General features: G+C 36.9%; 2 protein-coding genes across 2 annotated transcripts; one reads left to right on the top strand and one right to left on the bottom strand.

The window, feature by feature from the left end:
- Positions 1-3,151: 3,151 nt before the first annotated feature.
- On the bottom strand, positions 3,152-9,459 carry ca7 (carbonic anhydrase VII). Its single transcript, XM_008405099.2, has 7 exons — positions 9,349-9,459; positions 8,673-8,870; positions 6,245-6,363; positions 5,912-6,007; positions 5,177-5,239; positions 4,923-5,078; positions 3,152-3,981 (listed from the first exon to the last, which is right to left on the bottom strand). Exons 1-7 carry the CDS (start codon positions 9,383-9,385, stop codon positions 3,862-3,864), a joined length of 789 nt encoding a protein of 262 aa, XP_008403321.1. The 5' UTR covers positions 9,386-9,459; the 3' UTR covers positions 3,152-3,861.
- A 1,192-nt stretch (positions 9,460-10,651) lies between these two features.
- nae1 (nedd8 activating enzyme E1 subunit 1) lies at positions 10,652-15,619 on the top strand. Its single transcript, XM_008405100.2, has 20 exons — positions 10,652-10,761; positions 11,159-11,262; positions 11,345-11,405; positions 11,506-11,536; positions 11,704-11,775; positions 11,987-12,066; positions 12,179-12,288; positions 12,466-12,575; positions 12,747-12,809; positions 12,910-12,973; positions 13,080-13,171; positions 13,260-13,319; positions 13,431-13,564; positions 13,680-13,755; positions 14,077-14,116; positions 14,422-14,508; positions 14,625-14,717; positions 14,821-14,935; positions 15,018-15,067; positions 15,170-15,619. The coding sequence occupies exons 1-20, from the start codon at positions 10,712-10,714 to the stop codon at positions 15,277-15,279; spliced, it is 1,602 nt and encodes a 533-aa protein (XP_008403322.1). The 5' UTR covers positions 10,652-10,711; the 3' UTR covers positions 15,280-15,619.
- Positions 15,620-18,928: the final 3,309 nt, after the last annotated feature.

Below are 18,928 nucleotides of genomic sequence, written 5' to 3' on the forward strand. Positions count from 1 at the left end.
GAAACCACACAACTTTGTGCCACAGCCTTCACATTAAAGTGCGTTTTTTTTTAATTCAAAATTTTGAAAGCTGTGATAAAAGGGGAAACAACAACATCACAGCATCCTTCAATAAAATTACATCTTAAATAAGGTGCAAACTCTACATAGAATGTACATGCACATTCGCAATCTAGTTTTTAATTTTTTATATATATATATATATTTACACTTATATGTTCCACAGAAATGCAAATAACATTATTTTGGGATTTCTTTTTGCTGGAAACAGTATATTTGACCCAGAGTCTTGTACTTCACAGTGCTGCTCAGACTTTGCTGTATGTGGGGGGAAAAAAAGTCACTATGATAAGCAAGTAGATAACGTACTGCTAAAAATACATGTGACTGACTCTATTTCTGAGGTCTGACTGTAATATCATCTTACACGGTCCATCGATTGGTAGCTGAGGAAGATGTGCCCGCTCAGGTATTCTCTGTCTCAATAAAGCTCATTGATGCTATTTTAGATTTATTATTTGGGAATATGAAGGAAATATACTTCATACACCCATTTGCATGCTTTATATATTATCTGCACTCTGATTGTATTTATTTTAGGGAGACAACACATGAAAATGAAATCAATCGTTGTAATGTGACCTTTTTGACTCTAGCTGGGGTTGCACACAGGCTGACAGAGCAGAGACGAGGTCAAATGTTATTGATTTAGACTTCAATGGACTTCAATGTATTTTTTTTGTACACAACAAAAACATTTATGCAAAGGTAGAATCTCCAAACATTGCTATATGTTGCCATCTGCTGGGCGAATAATGCTATAGCTCAAAGACAACATGCTGATAGAAAAAGATAAAGTACTCCATTTGTTAACTCAGTGAAAACAACACAAAATTCATTCAAAAGAAATTGTTTCCTTTTTGAAAAATAAATATCATGTAATCAAATATGCATGCATGGATGACCAGAACAACCTAAACCAAGAACAAACACAGAAATGTATAGCTTAAATATTTCAATTGGGTATTGTGCCAACAAATCCAACATGGAGGACGTACGTTTCCATCATTACATTGTTCTCTAAATGAATGATTACAAAAGCATTAGTTACCATCCACACTGTATTTTTGCTATTTTTTTTCTCGGATATGTCATTTTATGCATTTATTTTTTTCCTCAAACATGTTTTCTTTGTCCTTTGCAGTCCTAACACAATTAGTGCAGCATTTTATTTTTCATCAGAATATTAAAAAAATATTTTCTTGTCTTTTTTAAATCTTTAAAGATGCATTATCCCCAAGAACATGTTTCCTGTTGCACTTTCTTTCCCAACTGATTTCACTGAGCTCCTTTACTTCCACTTCTTCATTCACATCACAGCGTGTATTTGCAAAATGTAAATACAGAGGCAGTGCCCTGAGGCAGTTGGCTAACCTGGCTAACTTTAAAACTATATTCTGGCCTGTGGTTTTCACCAGTGCATCAACAATCACCTGAAGGTGATTCGTCCAACGTCTGTGCAGCCTTTTTTCCAATAAAGCCGCAGATCATCATGTTCTTCTGGGATCGTAATTCTGATTAAGACAACTGTGCATCTGAATATTTTATGCTATTATTATCCAACCATATTTAATCTGTTTTTAATGTATGCTTTTGTTTGTTTATCGTCTTTCCATTCCCAACAAATCATTATAAAATATGAATAAAAGTTATAATTCTCAATGCCTCGTTCACAAAAACACTAGCAAATACTGCAAAGGTAGGACGGCCTTTAAAATCCATGGCTAATGAATGAAGGGAGATGAGATGTGCTTCAAACCTGCAGGAGGAGCAACTCTCAGAATCAGCGAACAATTTACATAAGCAGAACAAGGAATCAAAATGCAAACAACAGCCTTGAGGGGACAGAGTTCAGATTAATCAAGTTCCAGGCGGATAAAGTTTCAGGGAAGCATAACAGAAACATTTTGGTTGGCTGTTCAGAGAATATATGCCAACTCATGCAGCTGAAATGCTACCATTAAGCCTTTACTAATGTTTTACTCAAATGTCCATTTACAATGTTTTCGAGGTTTCAGCACTTTTCCATTTATTAATGGGATACACCTTTAAATATCTTTAGACTGAAGAACATGTGGTAGCCACAGAAGATTAACCCCCATGCACAGTTATTTATTAAATAACTGGCTCAGTGACTATTAAGCTTATACATTTACCCTGCATCACTGAACAAACACAATAATGACCCATGTTAATTTGATTTGTAGGCAGACAAAACATTTAATTCTTCATCAGTTCTCACCTTTGGTTTGTGATTTCAATACCATTTCTTGCTTCGTTCACAAGTTTCTCACCAACCCTGATTGGTGAGAGTTTTGCCAAACTAAAGATGGGAGAGTAGCTAAAAACATGGAGGGCTAATTGGACTGCACCACCAGTTCCTTATAAAGAGAGAGAATAGATGTTTTTTTTTTATTATTTAAATCCCTTTTTGTATTCTAGCAGCAATTACTTGTATTTATTTTCTTTTCCTTCATTTGAGTTTAGTTCATGAAATTTCACTGCTGTTCTCTTATATTTAGCTATGCATGTCCTGAGATATGTGAATTGTGTTAATGTGGAGTGATCAGCCATTACATACATTCTTGTATGTCATTCCTTTGAATGACCAGCTATGTTTTCCCTGCTCAGTTTGTTTCCCAAGTTTTTTTGTTTGTTTGTTTTTTTGCCAGATTTTCATTTTCTTTTCTTTAACTTCTGTTATGATTTTGTTTTGTTTTTCACTCAAAACCCCAGAACAACTTAAAGTAACAAGTTGTGTAATTGTGTAATCAGTTAGTAAATAACTGGCTACAGTGTATGCGTTTTCTATCGTACATTCCTTGGGGCTTGGACTTGGCTACTGATTACCTTGAACTCAGTACTGGTTGCTGTCACCACTATGAGGGAGGTTAAACATTTGCTTGAACAGCCTCTGCTTCAAGAAAAAAAAAAAACCTGAATCATCTGGAAGAAATCTGTTTGTGCTAGTCGGTCAGTTAATATTTTATTAAGAGAGTTTTGGGTCTCAAAGGTGTTCAATTATGACTCACATGCTGGCCAAAAGTCAAACTTCTCATCTTTACAACAAAAAAAAAAAGGGAAACTGAGAAAAGGATATTTTAGAATTTTATTTTCTTCAAGAGAAATTTCAGAAAGATACATTATAAAAATATTTAAGCCATCTAGAAAGTACATCTCTTGCAACAAAACTATAATAACTTAAGAGCCACTTTTCAGTTGGGTGTCATGTGGTGTCTTTGCCACCACATTTTAATATATCTCAAAAATAGATCTTGTTGGAAACATTTTAAAATATTCATCAGCAAGGTACCTGAGAAATTCATGTCCCGTTTTGATTTATAGACAACAGAGCAGTTTTAACCCAAGACTGGATAAACAGCTGATAAAAGGTTCAGTGCTAAACGGTCAGGCTGTTGGTAACCTGTAGATCTGGCTGCTATTCATTTCACAGTGTTTCTTGCTTTCTTCGATTAACTGCTCCTGGCGTAGTGCAAACCAGGCTTTGATCTTCAACTTTTAAGCTTAAATACATTTCTTTTTAGATTTGTCAACAATTTCTTGCGATATTTTAAAATCTTTTTAGAAAATATCATTTACAAATTCTCAAAGATTTCAGATTGAAAAAAAAAAAAAAAAACTGCATCTCTGTTCTGACAGGAAACTTACTCCTGCTAATGTTACTCTGTGCAAAATGGATCAAAAAAGCTTCTGGAGAAACTACCATACAGTAAAAGTACACTTGCAATAAAGCATGCCCCGTCACACAAAAACTACAAGTTGATATGCACAGAGGTGAACTTAATTGGAGGAACGTACTAGCCTCTCTTTGAGAGGCTGAGGAGGCCTGAAGTTGTTTTCCATGCGCATCCTCTGACCATCCTCTTCACCACTGAACTGGAGCAGTCGGAACATCCCCAGCTGCACGTGGAGACACAAAGACATGGCAAGTAGTTTTAATCAACAAAGTCAGTGCAACATATTTAGACTTCTATAGCAACACAAGTTGAATTATAGCACTAAAAATCTGTATAAAATTATATAAACCAATCTATGATAGCCATATATTCAGTTGGACAGAGGCATAAAATAATTAAAAGCGATTAAAATAATAAAAGAGCTAATCTATTACTTCCTCCATTAGGTGAGTGTAGTTTGTGTGACGCCATATTAAGGTGCAGTTTCAAGCAGTAAGAATATGATTGCAGAAAAATGTGTGCAGAAAGAACTTTATTTTTTGTTAAAAAAGGAAGACGTGGGTAAACGTGCTGGTCAGTTGTGTTGTATTGCTGAAAGTGTCTACATTCATACACATGTGAACAAGGCTGATTTGCCCCTCTTATTCACTGTGTTATGGTACAAGTGTTAAAACTGAAAATGGCTCATTTCCAGCTGTCATACTGTATAGATCCAGAGAAAGGGGAGAAAGGAGAGCCGCCAACCTTCAAATTAACAAACAGGAATACACAAAAAGTTGAAAGAGACATTATTCAAAATGGTTGCTAGAACATTTCCTCTTGTAATTTTATATAGCTCACAGCTGCTTCCTTCCTCCCTAAAATGAAACATTTCCTTATTGGACTCGTATCTTGCTGTGCACGAGTACCATGTGAATGAACATATTACTGCTATCGATTTCACAGTACGATATTTTAGTTTAACGTTCAACAACAACAAAAAGCGTTAGCGACAAATCTACATACATCTCTAAATTACTTTTTTGTGATAATGAAAGAAAGGCTCATCTTGGCCACTTTCCACAGGCCCACCCCATTTCTACTGGATGACATGACATGGATTCAAAACGACAAATGTCTTTTGAATTTAAGAGTTTTGAGTTAAACCGTTGGGAATGTCCTCACTTGCTTGTCCGAGACCCCGATCGGATCTTTCAGGACGATCCAGATGACGCTCTCGTGTAAGGGAGGTGTGGTCAGTGAGCCCGGGTAGGTCCAGTAGTGGAGGTTGCTGGGTAGGAGGCACTTGGGATTGAAACCTTTGAAATCTGTGGAGCTGCCCTGTAGGAAAAGTACATAAACACCAACAACAGCTTTTACAATGCACTTATAAGGGAGAGAAAATGTAATAAATGTAAGCAGTACAATACAAGCCTCACCTTAAATTTCACCATGTACAGAGCATCTGTAATCATGTGAAGCCATCTGTGGTCATCACCTAGCTAACAGAACAGACTGGTTCTTAAAACTGATATTTGTGTATTTAGAGAAACTTTTACAAAAATTGCATGCATTTATTTTGCTAGATTATGATTAGGTTTGATTAAAAGATATAATCTTTTATTTCCATTCACACAGGATGAGATGAGTGCTGGATCTCCAAGTCTTCTGCAACATATTGCAAAGACTGTCCATGGGATCAAATGCCACAGTTAAAGTGAAAGTGACGACTCAGACTTTACAAAGGAGGTCAAATGAATTGCTCGTGACATTAAAATGTTGAAACAAAAGTTCAAGCAGACTGCAGACTATTATATTGGAACCTTTCTAAAGACAGATATATCTTTTCACGTATAGAGTATGATAAGGCTGCTGAAAGAATAAGCCATGCACAGCAGATATGGGCAAGAAAAAAAAACTGATAAAGTTTTACGATTTGTCACTTTAACCTACAGTATCTGCTTAGCCAGATCCAATTGATTATCATTTCCTACCAGACAAACTCCATCACCCACCGAGCTGCAAAAGCTATTACGCTAGCTTTGTCAGAAACAACGTTTCTTAATAGTGTCAATCTAAAAACAATACACAAATTTATAGAATTTACAACACTCTAAGAACTTCAAAAATATGATAGGATGAAACTACAATTGGACATGCATCAAATGTTGTACCTCTAAAAAGATGCCAAGAACAGCAAGGCCGTCAGGAGCCGTTGCTGCTTCCTCAAACGTCTTGTACTTGACAGCATTCCAGTGAACTAAATGCAACTAAAGAAAGAGAAGCAGAAAAACTAAATTGGGAACAAATATATGCTTTCTCTGCTGGGATGACATGTCCCTAGCAGTCATACATCAACAGGATTTTATGAAAATAAACTAATATCCAAAAAAGCTCGTCTTCATTCTTCAATTAACCGTACAAGTTAACAGATGTTACCCATGTCTACTGGGTCTATTTAGTTACCAGCAACCTAAGAACTGAAGTATTTAAATCCAAACACAGACCTCCGATGCATAGCCAACTCCTGCTACAGTGTGCTCAGATCCTTCACATCCCTTTTCACCCCAGTGGAAGTGAAACTGCTTGAGTCTGTAAGGGTTGTCAAGAGGGCCTCCTTGAATCACTTTAGGCAGAAAGAGGAAAGTGAGAAAAATAAATTGCAAGTCACACGTGGCATCAACTGTACCTTCACACTCCCACTTTTCAGGAAGTGTTACAGAAATGCCTTCCTGGAACAGAGTACCATGTAAAAAGGCGTCAAACACAGCCTGGCACCTTCTCTCTGAGCTGCAACAAGATGAGTCAGTGCAGTAACATTGACCTACATTTTTTACTTCTTTTTTTTTTTGCAGTTTTCAGTTTACATGAACACTGTCATAATAAACATGGAAGATGATGCTGATTCAGTCCCAGTATATCATCTTTCTATATCTCTGTGTAGTTGACCTATATTTTCTGTGGGTACTCCATCCTCCCACAGCTTCAATTTGGGAATATTATACATGTCAGGTTCTCTGTCTTCCTCAACAATCTAAAGTCCAGTTTAGGTGCGTCTGCCTGGTTCCCTTCATTTTATATTTTGACCATGTATGGTAAAATGTAGACATCTCTTCCATTAACTCAAATTTTGTTCACTATTCCCCATGTTCAGTGGCATTTTGATATTCGCCATCTTTGCTTGGGCACCTCAGCCACAAATATATTTGATCTAAACAGCAAGAGAACCATTAAAGATATTACCAGCTAAGAAGAGTCTGAAATCATGGCAGCTGAAATATTGGAGTCCACAAAATATTACACTGTGGCAGTCCTTTACAAACATTATGTTGCACATGTACAATTGTGATTGGTTACATTGTTCAGTACTACAGCAGATTGATAATTTTAAAGCAAATAAGCCACATTTGGCACAAACACAGAGGCATCTTCGCACTGCAACATAATTCCTTGACGCTAAAAGTTGGCTCAATCCCTTTGGGTGCACTTCATCAAAAAGCTCATTGTGCTGTTGAATTCTGAACTTCAGAGACCACAATCAGGAAGGACTGTGTTAATAAAATCAGGCTCCATCACAATCAACCCGTTCTTGTTTACCTCGTTTGAAGGTAAATGAGTTCCCTCACGCGAATTCTTTTTTAAATTTGCTTATGATTTGACTATGGGAGATTGCATAGGCAACACAGAGAAACAAATTACAAAGTATACACATGAAACAACTTACACTTTGGCACATGAAAACTAATAACTGTATCTAAATGTAAGGAGAGCTAAAGTAGTTATCACTGAGTTTTGAGAACTTTCTACTTAGCACCGATGAAAACATTGCAACCGTTCTGGTTAGTTTCCCAAAGACAACAACTTTCTGTGTTTTGAGCGTAAAAATCCACAACAAGCCAAACAATCTAAATCAGCTTTGAAGTGTATAGAAGAACCTACAAAAAAAATAAAAGGTTAATCAAAAGGCTCGTGAGAAAAGAAAGGTCTGGTTAATGTAAATATAAAAAGGTCATGTGCCTCAGAATGTTCTCCCAGCACGTGAAAAATAAAAAAAAGTTTTGATGATTATTTGTGCATGAAACTAAACATGATCCAAGAAAAAATAATCCCGATTTTTTTTTGTATGCATTTACCCATTATAATTTTTGCTTGAGTTATTTGCTTGTCATATGTAATTATTTTTTACCCACACAAATTAAAGATCTTGATAACTTTACCCAATTGGCTCCAATTTTGTGTGTTTTGCAAGTGATTGTGTGTTGTGTCCCAGTACTAAAATGCCACTTTTGCAATTTGTTTGAATTATTTTCCTTTTCCCAGATAGGTAATTTCCCAAAATCACATTTCACGTCTCGAAGCAACTTGCAGGCAGTTTGGGAAACATTGGAGAAGACTCGGTGCTGCTTGTGTTTCCTTGCCTGTCATTTCTTTAATCCGTTATTTCCCTACATTTGCTTGCCATGTGGAAATTCTGTGTGGAACTGCCCACACTTCTGTACTCATCATTCATGGTGATTGCAGGGTGGCTATCACGCATCCACCCCGTCATAAAAACAAGCATTGTCATAATAACCACTGAGATCTCCGACAGGTTATTATATCTTTTGTCCAGCAGACAGATCTTCATAAAGTGTTAGCTGCACTTTCCTGCCTCATAATCAGAGGTTCATTTACAGCCTTTTATTATGGTCAGTAATACACCTGGTTTGCACTTTCCAAAACTTGTTGTCCTTTGATTTCAGCACAGATTTTTACAGCATGTTTGCATCGGCAGATAAGAGAGCGACATTATCTCTGAACTATGACCACTATTGAAAGTTGCAAGGTGATCTTTAAACATTGTCCTTGCAAAGCTTTCTGATAATTTCAGGGGCAAAAAATTCTGACAAAACCTTCAGGGGAAAATAAGAAAGTCAACAAACAGATTATTCTCACCTGAGCGGTCATCAGAGTCATTAAACTCCACAACTACAGAGTGTCCATTGTTGGCGATGTTAACAGATGTACACCGGTCATACTTCAGGAAAATAGGACCCAGGCTGCTGTCACGTCTGGCCTCATTAGGGATGATGTCAATGGGAGATTGGCGGTTTCCTTTGGCAACTGGGTACTGTGTGTGCCACGCTGAAGGACCTTTAAATTAGGGGGGGGTAAAACCCATATTTTTACAACAGCTTCAATTCATTTAAGGCATAAAATAAAATCAACTCCCTGCACATGCTAAGATCAAAAATAAAATTGCTTTTATTTTGTCCCCTTGACAAAATAAAACCCATACCTCAAAATCTACCCTAGAAATTTTACAATTCATCATCAGACTTCTGTGCAAAACAAGTGAGTAAAGACTAACTCATTCTTAAAAATGGTCAGAAAGCATTATTTATTAGTCGTTTCCGCTCTCAGAAGTCCAGGGCAAACTCAACAGCAGATTCTCAAGGTAAAGTGACAGCGGTCGGTCACCCTTTAAAGCACCGGGTTAATCCCGGTTTAACAGCCTGCAGGTATCCTTCCGGAGAAGCAGAGCAGGATCCGTTTGTGCAGCTCAGAAACTATTTATTACGCTGAAATCATTAAATATGTTATACAGAGTCTGATTAAGAATTTTTTTTACCGTCCTCTTTTCCGTATCCCCAGTGGTGTCCAGTCATTGTCCTTGTTTGCGGCTTAAGTCACACTTAATGACGGTCACAGAGATCAGCTGGTGCAGCTATTGATGAAGTTTATTAAGGGGGACGGACAATTACTCCCGGTGTGACACGCCCACTCGCTCCCACATAAATAAATCAATCAGTAATTTATCCATTTATGGACAGACGTGGAGATTATAATTCAAGAAGCGTGACAATTTTTACATAAATGTGTCACGATTATTGATGGAAAATGTAATGAACCCTGAAATAATAGGCCACTTCTTTCTTTTGAGTACTGTCAGTTATTTGATAGGAAAAGTAGAAAACAAATAAGATGAAAAACAGCTTTTCTGGGTTACAGGATTTCTTCCTGGAAGGGTTTTCGGAAAACTAAAAGGACAAAAGTAAATAAAAACAAATCTATTTTAAAGTTTACATTTTCTGCAAATAATAACTTAAAAAAATAAAACTTTGGGGTTGTTTTTGCTTGTTATGTCCTATAAATGTTGATGTGCTCACATAGACAATATGTGGGCACCATTTACTTGTCAGCATAGGGATGTTCAAATTACTCCAACATATCCAGGACCCATGAATGGACCATTTACCAAAGTTGTCATCAGATGTATGGGGTAAATATTGCAATCCTTTGAACGTTCATCAAACATCAAACCAATTTTCTATCAATGCATTTGGGCCATATATTTAAATTCTGACCCCAAATCAATGCTAACTTAGATGTTACTAAAATGTTGGACCACTTTCATTTGTCAATTTCCTTATTTTAAATATTCTCAAGTTCAATTAAATTTATTTTTTGAGCAAAATACAAGAGATTTTAATTGAAAGGGAAAGACAGTTATAAAACAAAAAAATTAAAAATACATTAAAACTTTACCAGTAGGTATTTTCTTCAAAATGTAGGAAGGAAAAAAATAAAGAAGTAAAAATATAATCAGAATTGAGTAGGAAGTTGAACAAATTGGCCACCGAATTGAAATGTTACAAAACGAAGCTTCCTTGGATTCACCACAAAATCGCATAAAAGTATATAAAACATTTTTAATACACTTTTGTGCAATATTTATTTTGTCTACGGTTTAATGCTTTTCACAATATATAATAGTCTCTCAACCTTCACCCAACCCAGTTAAAATAAAATGCAGTCCAAACATAAAAATATAAATTATTAATTATTTTTTTAAAGCGTGCTTCTCGTATATCTGTTCCAGCATGTTTTTGTCGAAAGTGCGCATGGGGATCATCGCGCCGCCACATTCGTGTCGAATCTAACGCCGCGGAAGTAAAACTAGAGCCATTAACGTAAGTCATTTTAAAGCTATTATGGCAGCCACCAAAGGCTCCAAAGAACAAAAATACGACAGACAGCTCCGGTAAGTTTTATAAGCTTCTTCACTAAGAAACAGGGCTTTGTGTAGGTACATGTCATGGATAGTTATTCTCGGAAGTCTCAGAACACGTCGTTAAACAAGTTGTGGTTCCATGTTAGCATTAGCTTGCTTTGCTATATTTTCTATCAGCATCGTTGGCTTTGAGGTTGATGGAATAAATGTCGGTTTTGACTTTGGTTTCAATCAGAGAAAACAGCGTTTCTTCTACCACGTGTTCCCACTTTCCAACCTGTAAATACTGATGTAATGGCTTAAAAATAAATATGAATAGAATAGGAGATGATATCACAGTTGTTTTTGCAAGGTGCATCGGCTGGACATGATTGGTGTTGCACAGTAAAATGAAATCATGTGTCTTTGTTGTGTTTTCCACCATCAGTCTGTGGGGTGACCATGGACAGGAAGCTCTGGAGAACGCACATGTATGTCTCATCAATGCCACAGCCACTGGAACAGAGATCCTGAAGAATCTGGTGCTTCCAGGTAAGAGGATTATGTTTGTGATGGGTGCTGCCAATGGAGACAAAAACAGTTGTCTGATTGGGTGAAATCATATGTTTGACAGGGATTGGAGCTTTCACCATTGTAGATGGACATACAGTTGCTGGGGAAGATGTAGGAAATAAGTAAGACTTTTTATTTATTATTGTTATTTTTAACAACTGACCTGAAATGTATAATTACAGATACAGTTAAAATAACTATCTTTGTCATTTTGTCTTGCAGCTTTTTCCTGAGCAGCAACAGCATTGGAAAGGTTGGCATACATGAAATTTTTCCGATTTAATTTCTTGTTGTCACAGTTTCTGCAAATTGTCTGTATATCTCTGCACATATCCGTGCTTAGGCATCAGGTCGTAAAGGTATGGTTAATGGGGAAAAATAAAGTGAAGTTTGACTCTGAGTGGTGTTCTGGCGTTGCAGAATAGAGCACAGGCTGCCACCGAACTACTACAAGAATTGAACAGCGACGTGTCGGGAAACTTTGTCGAGGAGGTTTGAATTCCTTTCATTTTGACAACTTTCAAAAACTTAAAATGTGAAATTCGGAAAAGCACAATATATTTAAATTGTTGATGCACTGCAGATATGTTTTGGAAGAATGTTCTTACATTAATGAAAAAGCAAGATTATGATAAAAGATTTAAAAATATGCTGTGTATATATAATGACATATTACTCTTGCTTGTGTTTTCTATCCCTACAGAGCCCAGACAAGCTTCTGGACAATGATCCAGAGTTTTTTCACAGATTTACAATAGTCATTGGAGTCCAGTTACCAGAAAGGTACAAGATGTTGTCCAACTAGTTTGGGAAAATGGCATGAGTGGCATGTTTGTTCTTTTATTTTCTGTCTGCCAACTCTTATTTTCTCTCTCTCTTTCTAACCCGTCAACAGCACATGTTTAAGGCTCGGCTCTGTTCTGTGGAGTGCCTGTGTACCTTATCTAGTTTGTAAAACCTATGGCCTCATAGGCTACATGAGGCTAGTAGTGCAGGAGCACACAGGTAAGAGACCGGGTTCATTATCTTAGAACTTTCTGTTATTTCACATTAACAATCAATAAGAATATTTTGATTAATGACGCTACATTAACATTCTACTCGTGCACATGTACACGATCATGTGTATAGTTAATTTGCTCCTGTATTTATAAACTATTACTTTGCTGCCTCTCTTTTTAGTCATTGAATCTCATCCGGACAACGCATTGGAGGATCTCAGATTAGATCAACCTTTTGACGAGTTTAAGAACCACATAAACTCCTATGACCTTACAAGCATGGAAAAGAAGGTGTTGGTTTGAAGTTAGCTTTCACATTAACAGCCCTTTTAAATTATCCATCTATCCATTTTCTTTACACCCTTGTCCCTTAGTGGGGTTGGGAGGGTTGCTGGTGCCTTAAATTATACTTTTTTTTTTTATAACAATCACTTTCCCCTTTTCTCTCTGTTTTATTTGTAGGATCACAGTCACACCCCATGGATTATCATTGTTGCTAAATATCTGGATAGATGGCTCAATGAGGTGTGGAACTTAGTTCTGTTATCTGTTCCTGGAGGCTCAGTCTTTATTTTGAAAGTGTTTTGTTTTTGTCTAATATGCTTGTGGTTGTTTGTGGTTGCAGCATGATGGTCAGCCACCCAAAAATTACAAGGAGAAGGAATCCTTCAGACAAATGATTCGGGAAGGTATCTGTGTACCCCTGGATTGTTTTTGTTGCCTGTTAATCAACTGACTGAAATTTATACTTGTTCTATAAGATTTATTCTCTATTAATTTTTGTTTACATTTTAGGAATCTTGAAGAATCTTAACGGTGTTCCAGAAGATGAAGAAAACTTCGACGAAGCTATTAAGAATGTCAACACTGCGTTAAATCCAACAAAGGTGTCAGATCCTGTCTTCTATTTAGTAGATCCAATCTGTAATTGGATCTGCTTTTCTTTTTTTTTCATAATATCTCTGGTTTCTGCAGATTCCAAGTGCTGTTGAAGATCTCTTCAGTAGTGAACAATGCAACAACATCACAGCGCAGGTTTTTTTTGTTTGTATCTCTGTAAATGCAAGCATTGTTATAAGGCACAAGAAATACATGTTTACATTACAAATGATCTGCATTTTAATTTGTTTCTTCCTCTCTGTTTAGTCTCCATCCTTCTGGGTGATGCTGCGAGCTGTGAAAGAGTTTGTTCACAGTGAAGGCAGTGGAAACCTTCCTGTACGAGGCACCATCCCTGACATGATAGCAGACTCTCAGAAGTTTATCAATCTCCAAAACATGTAAGTTGGGGGAACATTTGGACTCCAGCTGTGAGAAACAAGGACTTGCTGGTCATGAATCAAGTTCTGCCAAGTGGCGAAACTTTTTATTTTATTTTGTTTATTTTTATCTCAGCTACAGGGAAAAGGCCCTGCAGGATGCAGCAGCTGTTACTAAGCATGTTGAAAGTCTACTACAGTCTGTTGGGAAGGTCAGTCATATGTCCAAGCTGTGCAGGATGATTGTGTTTAACTTGAAGGATTTAAACAAGTGATCATGCATTAGCATGTCTGTGAAGGTTTCAATAATCTTTATGCTGTTGCTTTTACTAAAAGCTAACTGTTGGTACATCAGAAATGTTGTGTCAGAACATGTTTCCTGCAAGTACTTTACTAAACAGTTATCGTCATGCCTTATATATTAATCCAAACGTACACAGTTTATGTGGATCATACTTTATTTTAAAATATTTGCTTCAATTAGGACAAAACATTAAGTTAGCTGATGTTTTTCCCCTGTTTTTTTTTAACAGCCAGCAGAGAGCATTTCTGAAAGAGACATCAAGCTGTTCTGTAAGTACTCTCTCTGTACTCAGCATTTGAAATGAATGATATTTTCTCTGCTCATATTAATGCAGCCTTGAGCTATCCAATTATTAATAATATTCTTTAACAGTCACACTGAGAACATTTGTTTTTTATTCTGATCAGTTTCTTTTGCAATTCACTTGATGTCTTTTTGTCGCGTTAGATCTTTCTGGAAATCTGAAACTACCTGCACTTGATTCAGTCCTGATTAGCCAAAATAGTTTAGTTGTGACTGCTGAACCTGCAGGAAAAATAGTTTTCTAACTGAAGGCATTTGTTTTGGTGCGTAGGTAAAAACGCAGCCTTTCTACGTGTTGTGTGCTGCCGGTCTTTGGCTGAAGAATACCACGTGGATTCAGTAAATAAGGATGAAATAAGTAAGTCTGAGAGAATTGTATTGCTTATATAGTTTGTGTTGAAGCTGTTACTTGAACCTTTTGCTTCACTAATAAAGTGAAAGTAAATGACTGTAAATATCAAAATCTTTTCTCAGCTTCTTGCATGGACAGTCCAGACAGCGAGATGGTCTTCTACCTCATGCTCCGCGCTATTGATCGCTTCCATCAGCTGCACTCTCGTTACCCAGGTATGAAACATGTTCTTTTTTTTTTCTTCTGTTTTTGAAATGTTACAACACTTTGTTTCCTTTTTCATTTCTGCTTTGTATTTATTTATTTTTCTTATGAAAGGAGTGTATAACTACCAGGTGGAGGAAGACATCAGCAAGCTGAAGCTGTGTGTGAACAGCCTGCTGCAAGAGTACAACCTCAATGTCAACATAAAAGATGACTACATCCATGAGTTGTAAGTGCTAATCACTGCTTCACTGGCTGCTCAAAGTAGCCGTCAGAGCTGATGCTAATTAGTCATAATTTAACCCCTGCAGTTGTCGGTACGGTGCAGCGGAGCCACACACAGTCTCCGCGTTCTTAGGAGGTAAATTCTTCCCCAACGCGTTTACAGAACATATCCCTATAACCGATACAGTTGAACTCCTCTGTGATGTCAGCTAACATATTTTGTCTTTGTGCTGTGTAGGATCAGCTGCTCAGGAGGCAATCAAGATCATCAGCCACCAATTTGTGCCCTTCAACAACACTTTCATTTATAACGCCATGTCACAGACCTCTGCTACATATCAGCTATGAATACAGTCAGCTATGAATACAGTAACGGAAACATCTGCAACAGCGGCAGAAAGGATGAACTTATTGTAAAAATGATTGCAATCCTTCTTGTAGGGAAGAAGATCATGAAGATGTTTTTTTTTTTTTTTTTTTTTCTAACAGCCCTCACCACCACCTTTCTGTCCTGGAGAGACAAACAAACATGATAGCGACACTCCGTTAGTTTTTTCACCTTTGTTAATACATTAGTCTCTACAGCACTTTGTATGTGTGGTGGTAACCTTTCATCCCAGCTGTTTGTCACTGTGTTTGAAGCAACATCTGTAAAAACATGTTTTGCTGTAAAAGATTCCAACAGTTATTGAGTGTGTTTGTCTTCAGTGCAAATGTTGTCCCCAGCTGGTCTGCTGCTTTTATGTGAGATAAATGACATGTTTTGTCTTAAGTTTTTTATTCAATTATTTCAAAATAGTCTGGTGAAAAGCTTCACTCAACCAGCTCTACATATGTAGAATCCTTACATACGTTATACAATATGCTTCACAGAGATCAGAAACAAAGGAGCAAGACTAAAAATACCAGGAAATGCCGAACTAAATATAATGGGCAACTAAAATGAAATGTCTTAACAGTGGGAAAAAACCTGTAAAGTACTGAAAAATGTTCTTCAAAAGACAAATGTAAAACATTAAATTACATCTTTGGTGAAATCTAATTGTAAAACTACAGCTATTTTAAGCAATAAGTTCAAATATACTACAATAGAATTAGAAAGTAGTATGCATTTTCCATTAACTATTGTTTTCATATAGAAAAATGCTGTATATCGAATATAGCTTAAAATAAATTTAATTACGTACTTAAAATTGGCCTCTGTCTCTTTAAGAAGCTCAAACTTTATATTGCACTCTGCCTTCAGCGTGTTCTGAGCTTGACTGATTAGCTTGATAGACTACAGTTCAGTTCAGTGCAGTTCTGCCAGGTGTTTAGTGAAATAATTGCTGCTGCCGCTAGTCTGTGGCGCTGAGTGGGACAGGAGGGGAGGAATGCTCTGCGAGGAGGAAGCTCGGCTGGAGACTGCAGCACTGAAGGCTACAGGCTTGTGAAAAAGGCGGCACTTTGAGAGGGTAAGCTAGGCACTCTGTCCGAATGGCTGCCACGGGAGATTTAATGACTTATCAAAGATGCATGACGGGATGCTGCAGGTATGTTTTTAATGAGGGAATAACATTATAGCGTAATAGTCGATTTTACATTAATACTCTCCTTTATATTGGTATTAACCACAAGAGGGAGCTCTTTTACCACTTTAGGGTCAAAGAGCGGATTCCAAAGTTTAACAGTCCTGATCAGAAAACATCAACTTCTGATGCAATAAAGCGACAGAAACTTTATGTTAACATATTTTGAATACATTTTGTGAAATGAAGAGGGTTTGTGATATTTCATATGGAGAAAAATAATATCTCCAGAAGTCTATTCTATAGAAAAGGATTTCTTTTCTATTTTGTGTCAAAAATAACTAAATAGAAATATGACCTCAGAGGACCTCCATTCAAATGCCTATTTGCCAGAGATTTTCTAATATCCACATCCGCTGTTCTGTCAGACCGTAGGGGTTCAAGATGGAGACCAGAATGTACTCTGGCAATTTCCTAAATCTAAGATTTTGTCCTTTGCCCCCCAAAAGATTATTGTCTCTATCCATCTATCTGTGCTTCCTCTGAGGATTACCATGGAGCAGTGTCAGGTTCATCAGCCCAAAACTGAACCTCTTGCTTCTTTTAAAGTTAAAACTTTACATATAGTTGTCACTTTTATCCAAAGTGTCGCACATTGACCGTTTTTACATCACTTGTTCTAGTTCAGAGTTTTTAAAGCCTTTGACAAACAGAAATTTTAGTTTTTAAATCATTTCTTCCCTCAAAAATGTAAAGGGAACCAAAAAAAATTGCAACTCAGTTTAATTTCCATGTGTAACCTTGCCATTTTCATCCAGTCTTGGCTTCAGATGTTGCTGTGTATTTGCTTTACACTGAGAGTCCTGTGAGGTGTTTGCTCGCTTCCTTGTGACTCGACACCCACACTCTTCTACAGATGGTTGCTGATAAGAGATAGCGCTGAAAGAAACAGCCCCAAGGGACCTTTTTCACATGCAACATATCAGGGGCTCTTCTTTTTGATCACTTCTTTTCCTCTTTCTTTCGAGGTTTTTATCGAAAACAAAGCCAAGCACTATATAAAAGAAAACCATCTTTTTCCCTTCACAGGAAAGAAATGAATACAAAATTGTTCATTGTTTCATTTTGCCTCAGCATGAAAGCAGTGAATATAAGTTCATAATAAGTAATACGCTTTCAGAAGGCACATATACAGTTGTTGGAAAATTCATTGATTTTAGATTTAGAGTAATTACATTAACATCCGAATCAACCCCTGAATTAAAAATAAAGCACTTAAAGAGAATCTAAATGAAATATACTTTACTATGTTAATCTTTAACTCCATGTGTAAAGGAAGCTGATCCATTACAGTTTTTTATGTATAGTTTTTAATTCTCTTTTTTTTACAGTAATCTGCAAACATTGTTTTAATGTTTATAGAAAGATTGTTAATTGTAGCATAATGCATTATGAAATGCCTTAAGGTATTTATTTCTTCTTTTTTCAGATGATTCATAGTTTCTTAGCATTTGCTTCTCACTATCCACTGACTACTAAGGAAGTCTAAAGTTTCTTGGGATTATGTACAGCCCCATTGAGGATTTTCTTTTGTTGCACATTTCTATATGTGCTATTCTGTACATATAAATATGTTCCAGCTCATCTTTGTGCATTGAACCCTGTGGTGATCACATGACTGCAGGAGAGACAACATGGTCTGCATCGGGATAACTGAACATTTAAAAAGTTAAAGAGTTATGCATAGAGCAAGTATGAAGACTGACAGTGCTGCTGGACTTTTAAGGCAAACACTGAAAGCAGGATGTCAGCAGTAGATCTTTTGGGCCGTGTGGATTTGGATTTCCTCCCACAAAAGGCACTGAGATCCCATCAGATTTGTATGTGGAGAACCTGTCTGCTTTTAGCCTTTCCCTTTCTCTGGGTCCTACTGCTGTGCTTCTACAGTGAACCTCCTTATGCAGGAGTTTTTCTAAGTATGAACTTACATTTATCCTTATTTTCACTTTGAAATGTTATACTGCTCTTACTTTAAGCCTTGATATCTACTTAGGGGGTGGGGTGTAGAAAATCATGTGGGCTTAGAAATAATTCTGTTAGTGACCCATAAATCTTCTGCTTCTGTCTGACTTCTGCACCTGACTTCTGCACCTCACTTTAGCTTTCTCCATTTGGATGGATGATTTCTTTGCTCTCCCTTTGATTGAGGCAACAACTCTGGCTGCTAGCACTTTCAGTTATTCAGATGAAGGTATGACCTTGATATTGCTGCCTTACTTTGGAGCCTGTTGCTCTCAGAGAGATCAGTGACCAGAGAGAACAGAGTGAACATCGCAGGTTTATCCACAAACAGAGAAAGTTCAAATGGGAGAATAATTTAAACAGTGTGAGAGTTGAGGTTTGCGGGAGACCAGTATAATATCTGAGTGAAATAAGGATTTTTGCACCCCAATAAAAAATGTGTGATCGTAGAGTTTAACCCCCCCCCC

This window comes from Poecilia reticulata, linkage group LG3, assembly GCF_000633615.1.
Source record: "Poecilia reticulata strain Guanapo linkage group LG3, Guppy_female_1.0+MT, whole genome shotgun sequence".
In the NCBI taxonomy this organism is placed as follows: Eukaryota; Metazoa; Chordata; class Actinopteri; order Cyprinodontiformes; family Poeciliidae; genus Poecilia; species Poecilia reticulata.

Coding starts and splice junctions, on each gene's coding strand:
- nae1 (XM_008405100.2), top strand. CDS start 10,712: ATGGCAGCCACCAAAGGCTCCAAAGAACAAAAATACGACAGACAGCTC. Junction 12,067..12,178: donor GGAGTCCAGTTACCAGAAAG/GTACAAGATGTT, acceptor ACCCGTCAACAG/CACATGTTTAAGGCTCGGCT. Junction 12,576..12,746: donor TTACAAGCATGGAAAAGAAG/GTGTTGGTTTGA, acceptor TTTTATTTGTAG/GATCACAGTCACACCCCATG.
- ca7 (XM_008405099.2), bottom strand. CDS start 9,385: ATGACTGGACACCACTGGGGATACGGAAAAGAGGACG. Junction 8,871..9,348: donor GGGATACGGAAAAGAGGACG/GTAAAAAAAATT, acceptor CCTAATTTAAAG/GTCCTTCAGCGTGGCACACA. Junction 3,982..4,922: donor TCGGGGTCTCGGACAAGCAA/GTGAGGACATTC, acceptor CTCCACGTGCAG/CTGGGGATGTTCCGACTGCT.